A 14589-nucleotide genomic window follows, 5' to 3' on the forward strand; every position below is an offset into this window, starting at 1 on the left:
AGTTGAAGTAGAAACAAATCCTTTATTTCATTAATTCATTAAATATTAAAAACAAGCGTTAAAAACACGACCAACGCGTTTACTATTTCTGCCACTATGCAAATGCTCTCAAACGAACCTGAACTATGTGCTAACAGCTAAACAGTGTAGTCTAGAGTTTATCCCATTCTGACCGGGCACCCATTTTGGTGTCAGCATCATGTTATGCTTTAGCTATTTAAAAATAGCAGATCTACAAGCTCATATCGCGCCACCGAGTGGCGCGATACGAGCTTGTAGGTCTGCTATTTTTGAAAAATCGAAGAGCGACTGACATTTCTAGAATCTGATCTCAGGTCAGAATGGGTTCATCAGACCAGTGTGTGTCCGGCGGAAACCTCGTATGAATCTGATCTCAGGTCAGAATGGGTTAAGTAACAGCACTGATCTGGATTCCAGTCAGACACATTAATGGAACGTCTGTAAAGCAGTGGTGTCTGCAGGCAGCAGGAATCCACTTTTCTCACTGAATGTGATACAACAGTACTGAAGAGCGCTTTGCTTTCATGATACAACAGTACTGAAGAGCGCTTTGCTTTCATGATACAACAGTACTGAAGAGCGCTTTGCTTTCATGCAACGCAATCAATGAGAGTAAAATGAGTGTGCGAGTAAACTAAAACATATCATTCCTCCGCTCTGTGGGAGGTCTGTTCATACGAATGAGCATTCACTTTGGTGTGTCTCGTAGCCAAACAACACGTCTGACGCCGTGTGTGATTAAAAGTGAACGAATGTATTCATTAGTCTCTTATAATACGTAGCAGGTCGTCAGCCTGTCGACCGTACTGAGTGCTCCTGAATCAGTCTTTATCATGTTTCCTTTCTACTACTGGTGCAGTTTACTGTACACCCACTGTGTTCCCATTTACTATTTCTGAGTCACTCTACTTACATGTACTAACCATGTACGGCACTTACACTGCCTGCTGTAGCATGCACTCAAAGCATGGCAGACAAATCAATAAACTCTTTCCATCATTGCAGTCCAGATTAAATTGCATGCTGCCTGTACTGTATATAGGTTTGTCCATTGCTTTGTTGGCTGAACCTGACCACCTCTTCTGTCCCTCCAGCAGGACCAGTACCAGGACCAGTACCAGGACCAGTACCCAGCCAGAGGAGAAATACTCCTGACATCCCATGGCCTGGAACTGGTGCTACAGGTGGAACGCAATCAGTAAGTGTTTTCATAACCACTGCATTCCTGTCTTATTTTAGCAGAGAGAGAGAGAGACGTTTTCTCCAAGCTCTACTTTTGTATTATTTAGATTCTGCCCCTTTTAAACCATTCTGACCTGAGATCAGATTCATACGAGGTTTCCACTGGACACACACTGGTCTGATTAACCCATTCTGACCTGAGATCAGATTCTAGAAATGTCAGTCGCTCTTCAATTTTTCAAAAATAGCAGACCTACAAGCTCGTATCGCGCCACTCGGTGGCGCGATATGAGCTTGTAGATCTGCTATTTTTCAATAGCTAAAGCATAACATGATGCTGACACCAAAATGGGTGCCCGTTCAGAATGGGTTAATGTAATGTACTTTTTTAATTCAATCCAAATCAATTGCCTTCTTCTCCATTGCCTGTATTTTATAAGGTTACCATAATTTTTCCACATGGGGCATAAGGTTACCATAATTATATGCCATTAAATTCGTCCTCTGCATTTACCCAATCTAATTATTAGGAGCAGTGGGCGTTATTAATTCAGCAGCAAAAAATGTGAGTGGTTTGGGCCTTCTCCTGATTTGACACTGCGCTAATTGTCCTATTGTTTTAAACTGCATGCCTGTTTTAACGCTGTTTTGTTTTGCTTTTGTTTTTATTATTTTTTCTGCTCTGTAAAGCACTTTGAGCTACATTTATGTATGAAAGGTGCTATATAAATAAAGTTTATTATTATTATTATTATTATTATTAACCCATTCTGACCGGACACCCATTTTGGTGTCAGCATCATGTTATGCTTTAGCTATTTAAAAATAGCAGATCTACAAGCTCATATCGCGCCACCGAGTGGCGCGATACGAGCTTGTAGGTCTGCTATTTTTGAAAAATCGAAGAGCGACTGACATTTTTAGAATCTGATGTCAGGTCAGAATGGGTTAATCAGACCAGTGTGTGTCCGGCGGAAACCTCGTGTGAATCTGATCTCAGGTCAGAATGGGTTAAGTGCCTTGCTCAGGGACAGTGACTCATAAAGTGGGCGGGCCGAGGATGACCTCTCTATCCATCAAGCTACTATGACACAAAAAGTAAAAAAAAAAAAAAAGCATAACATGATGCTGACACCAAAATGGATGCCCGGTCAGAATGGGTTAACATCCCAACATTTCGATCCCTCTCATGCAAATTGCTCCAATTGTTTCTCATTCATTGAACAGTGAAATGTTCCTCATCTCCTCTTCTTGCGTGTTATAGAGAGTATGCACACATGCATCACTTTTCCCTCATCTGGACCGAGTGGCAAAGCATTGAGCAACATGGAGCATTTTAGTCAGGGGATAATAATAAAATCAAAAAGTCTAATGCAAATACATTTCTTATAAAGAATTGTCTTCACCAATGTGTAAACACTGGTGAAAAATACTCCTTCGGCCATATAGCCACTTGCCAAATGTGCCCAAATTCTGACCGGGCACCCATTTTGGTGTCGGCATCATGTTATGCTTTAGCTATTGAAAAATAGCAGATCTACAAGCTCATATCGCGCCACCGAGTGGCGCGATACGAGCTTGTAGGTCTGTTTTTTTTTTTTAAATCGAAGAGCGACTGACATTTTTAGAATCTGATCTCAGGTCAGAATGGGTTCATCAGACCAGTGTGTGTCCAGTGGAAACCTCGTATGAATCTGATCTCAGGTCAGAATGGGCTAAACTGCACATACTGCAGCAGGACATTGCGTTATTGAAAATAAGGGCTTCCAAACTCTGAGTGAAAATAATCACCTGACAGAAAGTTGCTCATCCACATGGATTCTTTTAGAAACAAAAACTTTGCAGATAGAAAGAGGGTAATTCAAGCTTTCCGTACAGCTGCAATGTTGGTGAATTTCAAGTAAGTAAGTAAGCAAGTACATTTTATTTATATAGCACTTCTGAGAAAACTCACAAAGTGCTTTACATGCAGGAAATGGAAAACAAAAACGATAACAAGCAGAATAAAAACAGAATAGTACAGAGCAGTAAACAGCCTCTAGCAAAATAGCGATACCCACTTGGAAAAATCATGAAATCATGACACATCTGGAAATGCCTGTGTGTGCAAATAGTATAGTTTTAAGTTTGTTCTTAACCCATTCTGAACGGGCACCCATTTTGGTGTCAGCATCATGTTATGCTTTAGCTATTGAAAAATAGCAGATCTACAAGCTCATATCGCGCCACCGAGTGGCGCGATACGAGCTTGTAGGTCTGCTATTTTTGAAAAATCGAAGAGCGACTGACATTTTTAGAATCTGATCTCAGGTCAGAATGGGTTAATCAGACCAGTGTGTGTCCGGCGGAAACCTCGTATGAATCTGATCTCAGGTCAGAATGTCTACAGAAACTGCTGATCTCAGGGCCTGAGGAAGAGTGTTCCATAGTGTGGGCACTACACAACCTTTGAAAGGCTCTGTCACCTTTTGTTTTGAGTCTAGTGCTGGGGACAATTAACAGACCCTGTTCCGCAGACCTTAAGGGCCCCCTCTGGCACATATACCTCTGGACAAGGTCAGTTAAGTATTTCGGAGCCTGACCATATATAGAGCTCGATAGGTGAAACATAGTTTAACTCATTTCGACCGGGCACCCATTTTGGTGTCGGCATCATGTCATGCTTTAGCTATTGAAAAATAGCAGATCTACAAGCTCATATCGCGCCACCGAGTGGCGCGATACGAGCTTGTAGGTCTGCTATTTTTTGAAAATTCGAAGAACGACTGACATTTTTTAGAATCTGATCTCAGGTCAGAATGGGTTCATCAGACCAGTGTGTGTCCAGTGGAAACCTCGTTATGAATCTGATCTCAGGTCAGAATGGGTTAATACGGTTTGGATATATGGGCTGTAAAGGCCAGAAAGTAGTTTCTTGCCACTCTGTAGTACGTCGTCCAGGGACGATGATTTCACACGCATAGCCTCTATGAGTACTCGCTGCTGTTGAGTGGAGGCAGGAAGTGTCATTTATTAAAGAAGCATGAAGGCTTCATGGGGGCCTAATGGGTATTAGCAGGCCAATAAACACAGGTATTAGCAGGCCTCCCCATGGGGGCCTAATGGGTATTAGCAGGCCGCCCCATGGGGGCCGAGGGGAGGTTACTCTCCCCCAGTGACAACATGAAGGCCTGCCTGCCTCTAGTCAGTCGCTGTCACATTATTAGCCTCAGACGTGCATAAAATCAACCAGGTGGATCCTGTGCTCAGCTTGATGCTCCAATTAAAGACCTCACCGCACAGAGGAACAGAACCCTTTATTATTTACAGGACAAGGTGTAGAACCTTTGATTCCGTTGCTGAGTTTGAATGCAAATGCTGTCTTTCTTTCTTTTTTCCCACGGTGTCTGTCTGTCGATTCAGAGAGAGAGAGAGAGAGAGAGAGAGAGAGAGAGAGAGAGAGAATGCAGGAGTCGAACTCTGACACAGTTTAGGTCAGACTCGGAGCGACTGTGACAATGATTGCAGTTGGTGAACAATGTGAGATTAATTGATGTTAGCAGCATTTCATTACCTCGTTGACGCAGACTTTGAGGTTTGCTGCAGTGTCTGCAATCTCCCAAATTGGAAAATAGCAATCTTTAGAAAAACGCTTCATCTCAGTACAGAAGTGTTTCACACAAACAATGTTGGTGTAATTAACAGATTAACTGAAAAAACATGAACAGATTTTCAAATTCTGTACTGTATTATACTGTAACTGTACTGTACTGTACTGTACTGTACTGTACTGTACTGTACTGTACTGTACTGTACTGTACTGTACTGTACTGTACTGTACTGTACTGTACTGTACTGTACTGTACTTCAGCCAGTGTACAGGAGGCCAGCATGGCAGTGAGTGTGTTCATTTTATTCTGAGGTTTGGTCTGGACTCTAGTCTGGACCCTGGAATGTAGGTCAGAGAGGAGGGAGAACCATTTGGGCAGATTACATCATTGTAACAGATACAGTAGATACAGATACAGTAGATACAGATTACATCATTGTAACAGATACAGTACGGGGGAGCAGTGGGGCGGGGGGGCTTACGTACAGTAAGTACAGCTGGCTGCCCTAAACAGGACACACAGAATGATTTACAATGTGCCGGCAATACAGTAGACGACACACACACACACACACACACACACACACACACACACACACGTCACACACACACACAGCACGACACCAGTCTGCGTTTCCTTTAAAGGAATGTGTTCCCTATAGGCGCGAAGCTCCGCCCCCTCCGCTATTCATGTCAGTGGAAGTTGCTCAGTGGCGTTTTGAAGCACCCGGAAGTGTCTGCCGGAAGTACCGTCTATTTCCGCATTTGGCATTTGGGCACCAAATTTTGGTGCCCAAATGCGGAAGTGCAGCTGGGCTTTAACACTGAGCGCTCGGTTGAAGTGCAGCTGGGCTTTAACACTGAGCGCTCGGTTGAAGTGCAGCTGGGCTTTAACACTGAGCGCTCGGTTGAAGTGCAGCTGGGCTTTAACACTGAGCGCTCAGTTGCACGGGGTTTCCTCGTCATGAATCCACGGGTCCGCCTGCAGTCCTTCCTCTTACCACTAGGGCCCAGCGCTTCAACGTTGGAGTGCCTAGCTGGCCCCTTGGGTTGAACCTTAGAGTATATATTTCTAGAGAAGGCACCCAGAGGAAACCCTGAGGCGAAATGGACATAGTGGCCGGATTTGGTAGTGCAGCTCAAGCCAGCGCTGCTCCGTTGACTATCATTGCGCACGTTCATGTGATTGGGGCCATGACACGTGAACGAATGTTTCATACGTGAACGCGCACAAACGGCACAATGATAGTCAACGGCAGCGCGTTCATGTGTTTGGGGCCAATCCGTCCCAGAATGCACTCTGTTCCTACCAGGAAGGAGGAGTGAATCCGCCTCATGCGCTTTTGAGCAACTTAATGCAAGTGGATGGGAGGAGAACTCGGGTGTCTTCTCTATAGATATATAACTCTATGGGTTGAACCCACTGACTTCCTGTTTGGAGTGTGTTCAAGAAGTGCTCTCAGATTGCACAACACATGCAGCAGCTGTTGTGAATTCTGTCGCATGGTATGTGCATTTGGACAAACACATTAGTGTGGGTGGGTGTGCACACACTGCAGTGCACACGCATTTCATCGCACACCAACTCATGCTGGCATTTCAGTATACTTACCAACCCCTAAACCAACTGTAATCTTTTCATTAACCCTTATATCTTAGCCATAACCTAACCCTAACTCTAAATAAAATCTAACCTTAAAATAGCGCTTCAAGCAAAGTGAGGACCTCCACACAACTTGCATACATACATACGTCTTCATGACTTCATGACCTGCAGACAGCATAGGCTCTTCAAGTATCAATGACTGACTGGCAGCCGACATTAACTAACACTTAAAGGACCACTTCACCACTTTTCAACTTATCTTCATATAATTGGTCCTCACTAATGTTCGATAAAATACCACAATTCTTTTTCTACTCAGTCTGTGCCTCATTGGAGTGCTGTGGGTAGTTCACAAACCCGTCCACCACGTTAAAAAGTGGTTAAGTGGGCCTTTAACAGATTCTGTACATAGGACGTCTGAGAACGTCATAAGGACCCCGAAATATTAGTACTATTGACGTGTGAGGACGTCCTAGCGACGTCCCAGCGACGCGGGGCGAGATAAGAATATTCAGAATTTTTCCTTTTTTTTTTTTTGGCATTTCGCTTTTCGCTTGCTAACGCTCAGTGCAACTATTAGCTTGTCATTGACTCCCAAGAATGACTCGTATCTCCTAATCCAAGGCGCTCTCCGCGGTGATGAATGGATCGATATGCTGGCGCTTCATTTCTGCTCCTCATCCGTCTCTCCCGCAAAATATGAACGTTTTTTGGAGCGTAAAACAATATATTAAGATGATCGGGGATGTGAGGTCACTTTGTAAAGTCAACTTTTTTAGGCAAGTGTTTCCTGTTTCATGGCTTTCAAAGTAAAAGCGATCAGACAACTCTGGCACGCTATAGCCTTTATTTTGAAGGCACTTCCTGTACTAAATGTGTTAATATAGCGTTTACTTCAATCCTCAAACATTGTGCTCACCGAGCACGGTGCACCATTAGCCTTCATCTATGACAGGCCACTGGGGTCATCATAGTGACATGCTTCTTTGTTAAGACCAATTAACGTTAGTTGGGGTCTCATGGTTGCCCCTGGCACAGCAATGTGACCATTAAGCTGTCAGGTTGTGGCTGATTTTGAAGCTTATTATATTTGCTCCTCAGGGAGTTGGAGTTTGGTTTATATCTGTTGCCACCAGGAGGTTGTCTCGCGTTACCAGACTGTTGCCTCTCGCAATTTCCAAATTGCATACAGTCTGGAGCAACGGACGAGCTGTCATGAGTAAAATATGTGGAGCCTCCTCCCTACTTCCGTTTCGTCTTTACAGTCGCGCACATTTATCCTAATATAAATAGAAATCATCTAAGCATATACAGTATATATATAGCTTGCTGCTTAGCAGAAATGGAAATAAAAAAAAATAAGCTAAAGATATTTTAAAATATATTTCCGTGAACGGAAATGGCAGCTTCCTTACTCGGATTTGGGGAGGTGTATAGTTCCAGACTCCATATATAGCATTCGGAGATTGTGCAACAGTTGTCTGGCTCTGTGAGACTAACCAGGAGGTGGTCACTGCAATGGCATAATTGAGTGAATACTGGCATCTTGAGAAAACACTGCACAGTGGGAACAATTTAGGGGCTAAAAATGTCAACAGGGGAATTATGTCCCGGCTGTTTTCTCACAAATTAAAACCTTTTCTCTGTGTTCCCATTCCCATTCTTCCAACCTGTTGCTGACGGGGCAGATGCACCACATGGGATGGGACACCTAATTCACCCTAATGATAACACATTTACATGCAGTAAATGTTTTAAACAAATTCATGCATCTTCTCTCAAGTTCCCCAGGCTGTGCAACCATGTCGCAAGTTGTCGGGTGCATACTTTGCTACATGTTTTTCTCTCCCCACTGGTTTCTTTCAGTTTAACCCATTCTGACCTGAGATCAGATTCATAACGAGGTTTTCCACTGGACACACACTGGTCTGATGAACCCATTCTGACCCGAGATCAGATTCTAAAAAATCTGTCGTTCTTCGATTTTTCAAAAAATAGCAGACCTACAAGCTCGTATCGCGCCACTCGGTGGCGCGATATGAGCTTGTAGATCTGCTATTTTTAAATAGCTAAATCATAACATGATGCTGACACCAAAATGGGTGCCCGTTCAGAATGGGTTAAGTATTCATCCGTTTCCCTGATTGAGTGAAGTTGCCTGTTGTAGTTTTTAATCATGGCCCCCTGACTGGTACCCAGAGATGCTATAGCAGTGTTTTCCCAGATGTCCCTATAGGTTGGCCAGATATAGAAAATGTAATTAACTTGATATTTTCCCCAGTCTACAACACGCTTAATTCATCCTCTGTCCTGTACACTAAAACACCATAATCACCAGTGAGCATTCCTCTTTGAGATATAAACGCTCACAAAAATAATGTCTCTGCAGGTTCTAACCCATTCTGACCTGAGATCAGATTCATACGAGGTTTCCACTGGACACACACTGGTCTGATTAACCCATTCTGACCTGAGATCAGATTCTAAAAATGTCAGTCGTTCTTCGATTTTTCAAAAAATAGCAGACCTACAAGCTCGTATCGCGCCACTCGGTGGCGCGATATGAGCTTGTAGATCTGCTATTTTTGAATAGCTAAAGCACGACATGATGCTAACACCAAAATGGGTGCCCGGTCAGAATGGGCTAAATGTAGCTACGGGGACCAGTACCAGCTGTCTGCTGTGATTTGTTTCTCATGCTTATCACCTCGGTTTTAGCTCCGAACTGCACTCCGCTCTGTGGAACTGATATGATGAACGGTCCCTCGTCACCGTGGCCCTCTTGTGTAATGTCTGTGACTCAGTGGCACAGTACACCCGACTCAGGGGACGGCAAATGTTCTATTACGCCTGTGTTTTATAGCCTCCTTGTTAACCCATTCTGACCTGAGATCAGATTCTATAAACGTCTTCTACATCCTGACAGTTTTCTGATAAAGCTACGTTTACTATGTCAGTCGTTCTTCGATTTTTCAAAAAATAGCAGACCTACAAGCTCGTATCGCGCCACTCGGTGGACGCGATATGAGCTTGTAGATCTGCTATTTTTAAATAGCTAAAGCATGACATGATGCCAACACCAAAATGGGTGCACGGTCAGAATGGGTTAAGCACGGAGCAATTTTTCTAACGCCACTGATAAGGATGTTTGCATAACAACGTTCCATTCGGCCCCATTAAGTAGAACGTGGCTTATTTTCAGGCCTTAAATTAGATTTATAGGCCACGATAATGATTTTGTCTTCCTTAGTTTTTGTTGTCTTTGTCTCATCTTGCTCCTTCTTTTTCATCTCCTCAAAATGTGTTTCATGAAGCACAGCGTTGAACACAAACGCATCAGCTGTCAGTCGTTCAATCCGCCACGCATTCCTACACGCTAATAAATTTTGAAATCCGGCTCCCTCCCACACTAGACCTCTGCTCCACCACCCCAGCCTCCACCTTATAGTTCAGACTCAGAGTCTTGCGTTACTCAAACGTTTGAACTGAATTTGATGCGTGTTTGTCTCTCAAGGATAACTGGAACTCAATCATATAATCAAGCATAAATCACCAAAGTGGAAAAAGCGGCACTCTTCACGTTCTCAGTAAAATGTGAAATCACATCTGAGCCAGTCTTGCATCATTGATTTTGGAGTGCCGCTTTTTCCACGTTGGTGGTTTATGATTGAAGTTATATTTATAGCTGAGCAGCCACTGCATCCAGAGGAAGCGCACCTGCCTTTCTTTCTTTAACGTTGAAATGCAGACAAGTTTGCATGACTTGAACAAATGTCTTGCTAATGGGCCCGCTCTTGTGTGACCGTGTGTGTGTGTGTGTGTGTGTGTGTGTGTGTGTGTGTGTGTGTGTGTGTGTGTGTGCACGCGCGCGTGTGTGTTACTGTTTTCCATCAGTAGGATAGAAAGCACACACACACACACACACACACACACACACTCTCTCAGCCAGCTCTTGGCACAAGTTCACATGCAGACAGAGCTAACATAACAGCTGTGCTCTATGATGATTGTGTTGTCAGCTCTCTCTCTGTGTGTGTGTGTGTGTGTGTGTGTGTGTGTGTGTGTGTGTGTGTGTGTGTGTTTGTGTGTGTGTGTGTGTGTGTGTGTGTGTGTGTGTGTGTGTGTGTGTGTGCGTATGCGTGTGCGTGCACGTGCGTGTGTGTGCGCATGCACATGCATGCATGCGTGCGCGTGCATGCATGCTGTATCAGCTGGCCAGTGACCACTTGGTTTCTACAGCCAAGTGGACTGAATTAACAATCGCTCACAGTCCTGTCATTGTGTCTGTGCTTCATGGCATATGTGTCTGTGTTTATTATTAAATCTAGAATAGGGTCCAATTTAAAAAACCTCATGACATATCAACAGTCATTCCACCAATGCAATGTTTACTGCAGACGAAGAAGGGACCTCACAGATGTCACCGTGTGACTTTGACAAAGACCTGCTCCACCAGCAAGCTCAAACACAGGCAGCAGAAACCAGGACTTAACCCATTCTGACCTGAGATCAGATTCATACGAGGTTTCCGCCGGACACACACTGGTCTGATTAACCAAATTCTGACCTGAGATCAAATTCTAAAAAAATGTCAGTCGTTCTTCGATTTTTCAAAAAATAGCAGACCTACAAGCTCGTATCGCGCCACTCGGTGGCGCGATATGAGCTTGTAGATCTGCTATTTTTAACACCAAAATGGGTGCCCTGTCAGAATGGGTTAAACAAACTGTCCCCCCCCCCCGCTGTGATCTGCAGCTCCAAAAGCCGCCCCATAAAATCCTGTCAGAGCCGTCAGCAGGACTCCAAAGCAAAGCCTGTCTTTTCAAAAGCCTCACAGACACACAGACAGACAAAGACAAAGTACAGCATGAATTCCAAATATAGAAGAAAGCCCAAAAAGTTGAAATACTGCATTGAGGTTGTATGTGTTTACAATTTACAATTTAGGCATTTAGCAGACGCTCTTAATCCAGAGCGACTTACAATAAGCAAGAACAAAAGCATGGGAATACATCACAAAAAAGCATTTATCATGAAACATGCGTAAGCTAAGAAAGTAACAGTGGAATATCTATATTATGAGACTATACATATAAACTATATATATATACTACTATGCTATACATATGTACTATGGCGTGCTATGATTATATACAATGCAATCATAGTGCTGTCTACATAACATGCTATAAGTCTGTATCAGATGCTATCTAAGTCTACAGAAATGCTATCTAAGGGGTTAGGGTAAGTGCTATGGGCCATGATGGAGTCTGAAAAGGTGGGTTTTCAGACTACGGCGGAAGATTAAGAGTGATGCTGCAGTTCTGACTGCAATGGGAAGTGCATTCCACAGTTTTGGAGCCAGAAGGGAGAAGAGTTTGGGACGTGTGGAGCGTTGTCCCGGCGTTTTTAGCCCATTCTGACAGGGCACCCATTTTGGTGTCAGCATCATGTTATGCTTTAGATATTTAAAAATAGCAGATCCACAAGCTCATATCGCGCCACCGAGTGGCGCGATACAAGCTTGTAGGTCTGCTATTTTTGAAAAATCGAAGAGCGACTGACATTTTTAGAATCTGATCTCAGGTCAGAATGGGTTCATCAGACCAGTGTGTGTCCGGCGGAAACCTCGTATGAATCTGATCTCAGGTCAGAATGGGGTAATTACTGAGGGTACTTCCAGCTGTTTACCGTGCACATGGAATCCTCTCATGAAATGTGTGACCACATGAAACCACTGAAACACGGCACCAAAAAAGAGAGACAGAAGACATGGAATGATGGAGCATGCACATGTATGTACAACTCATGAGACGTAAACAATAATGAATGGTTTTATCATTATTATCTGGTAGGATCCCCCAGTAGCGGTGCCCCGGCCTAAAGCACCACTAGGTCACTCACACCTACGTAAGACACACTTGTGTCCTGTGTCTTCTGTGTGTCATGGCCGCCTCAATGCATTTCCAATGGGAGTCACATCATGGTTTCATGACACAACCTCTGTCACGTTATCAGTCTGTTGTACACTTTTATTATGTAGTCTTGTCCTAGTGTTTCCTGTTTTCCCTAGTTAAGGCCTATTCATAGTCTGGATTTTCGGTGGTGAGGTGACCACCACTCCGGTGGTGAGCTGACCACCGGAGCTGAAATAACGTTGAGCGGTGGTGAGTAAAAACAGAGAGAAGGGCTGGAGCGGTGGCGGTGGTTTGGTCTTCACCGCGGCTCGTGACGTCATGTTGTAGTTCGGTGGTCACCTCAGTGACGTCATGTTGTAGTTCGGTGGTCACCTAACCACCGAAAATCCAGACTATGTATGAGCCTTTACTGTTCTGCCTGTCTTGTCTCACCTCCCTGTGATTACTAGTTTTCTCCACCTGTGTCCTGTTAGTCTCCCAGCCAACCCCAGTGTTGATTGTTTGTTCTGTTGCACCTGTGTCTAGTCTTTATAAACCTCCCTGTGTTCAGTGTTCCCTTGTCAGATTATAAATCATTGTTACTGTGTTTGTCCTGCTACACTTTACTGTGAGTTTATGTTAATAAATATATTGGACTGCATCAGTTTGCCTGCTTGGTTCTGCTTCTGGGTCCTCACCTGACACACCGTGACAACCTCAATTTTATATGAATTGATTGATTCACAACAGTGTTGACTCTACGCGCTCATAACACTCCAGTTCGGGTGCGATAAAAAAAAAAACATGAAACAAACAAAACAAAAAGTGAAAGTTCCACTGGCTCATGGTGTCTATGGGAATGCAGCTTTTAGAATAGTAATGTCTCAGATTCTTCTTTTTGGATCAAATTAATGAGCTTGATTTGCGCCTCATTTTGCGCCTCATTTCTCTAAACGATATGATCACCCGTTTGCAAAATGGGTGAATTGAATACCATTTGCGGGACTTGTTTCATAGCGATTAACTGGAGTGTTTCTGTGAAATGACACAGAGACAGACACCCATCAGCCACATCCTGCAACAACAACTGATCGGAAACACACAGATGCCACCAGCTTCAACTCTTATCAACCCATAATCACCAGTATGTTTTAACCCATTCTGACCGGGAACCCATTTTGGTGTCGGCATCATGTTAAGCTTTAGCTATTTAAAAATAGCAGATCTACAAGCTCATATCGCACCACCGAGTGGCGCGATACGAGCTTGTAGGTCTGCTATTTTTGAAAAATCAAAGAGCGACTGACATTTCTAGAATCTGATCTCAGGTCAGAATGGGTTCATCAGACCAGTGTGTGTCCAGTGGAAACCCCGTATGAATCTGATCTCAGATCAGAATGGGTTAATCTGAACCATGCAATACAGGCAATATGGACTCGCAGTGCACAGTATGTGCACTGCGAGTTTAGGCGACTAGGAAATGCGGAAGTGAAATTACGCCGAAGCGAAGCGAAAACATTGTGAAACTGACTCACCGGTACGTGGCCGGTTAACCCATTCTGACCTGAGATCAGATTCATACGAAGGTTTCCACTGGACACACACTGGTCTGATGAACCCATTCTGACCCGAGATCAGATTCTAAAAAATGTCAGTCGTTCTTCGATTTTTCTAAAAATAGCAGACCTACAAGCTCGTATCGCGCCACTCGGTGGCGCGATATGAGCTTGTAGGTCTGCTATTTTTAAATAGCTAAAGCATAACATGATGCTGACACCAAAATGGGTGCCCGGTCAGAATGGGTTGGTTAGAATTATAGTTAGAGTTAGGTGAATTGTCAGACAATGTGACCAACGCCTCACCAGGCGATAGTCTGTGCGACCTTAAAATATAATTGGGAGCACCAATGCCACTGCACTGATGATTTAATCTCACTTGTAGAGCATACATTTCTGAGCATGTCAAAAAACCATAATTCTATTATAATTCTATTATCAAATGGTTTATTGGCGCTTCTTAAACAAAAATAGTGTCTCTCATACCAAATGTCCTGTAGGCTACAAGTATAATACCAATATTGAATATAAAAAATCATTACATATTGGTGCTCCTTAACCCATTCTGAACGGGAACCCATTTTGGTGTCAGCATCATGTTGTGCTTTAGATATTTAAAAATAGCAGATCTACAAGCTCATATCGCGCCACCGAGTGGCGCGATATGAGCTTGTAGGTCTGCTATTTTTGAAAAATCGAAGAACGACTGACATAGAAACATAGCTTTTTCAGAAAACT

At 43.6% G+C, this 14589-nt stretch overlaps 1 protein-coding gene across 1 annotated transcript in view; it reads left to right on the forward strand.

Annotated features, from left to right (window-relative positions):
* Positions 1-638: 638 nt before the first annotated feature.
* Positions 639-14589, forward strand: part of adam19a (ADAM metallopeptidase domain 19a) — a gene marked incomplete at its 5' end in the record, with an annotated part of 80246 nt that continues 66295 nt past the window's right edge. Inside the window, 2 exons of the mRNA XM_083789596.1 lie at positions 639-650; positions 1116-1219. Of these exons, the coding sequence (XP_083645722.1) occupies positions 639-650; positions 1116-1219 (116 nt within the window). The remainder of the gene's footprint in view (positions 651-1115; positions 1220-14589) is intronic.

This window comes from Protomyctophum parallelum (genome assembly GCF_964188405.1).
Source record: "Protomyctophum parallelum genome assembly, chromosome: 18".
Lineage (NCBI taxonomy): Eukaryota > Metazoa > Chordata > Actinopteri > Myctophiformes > Myctophidae > Protomyctophum > Protomyctophum parallelum.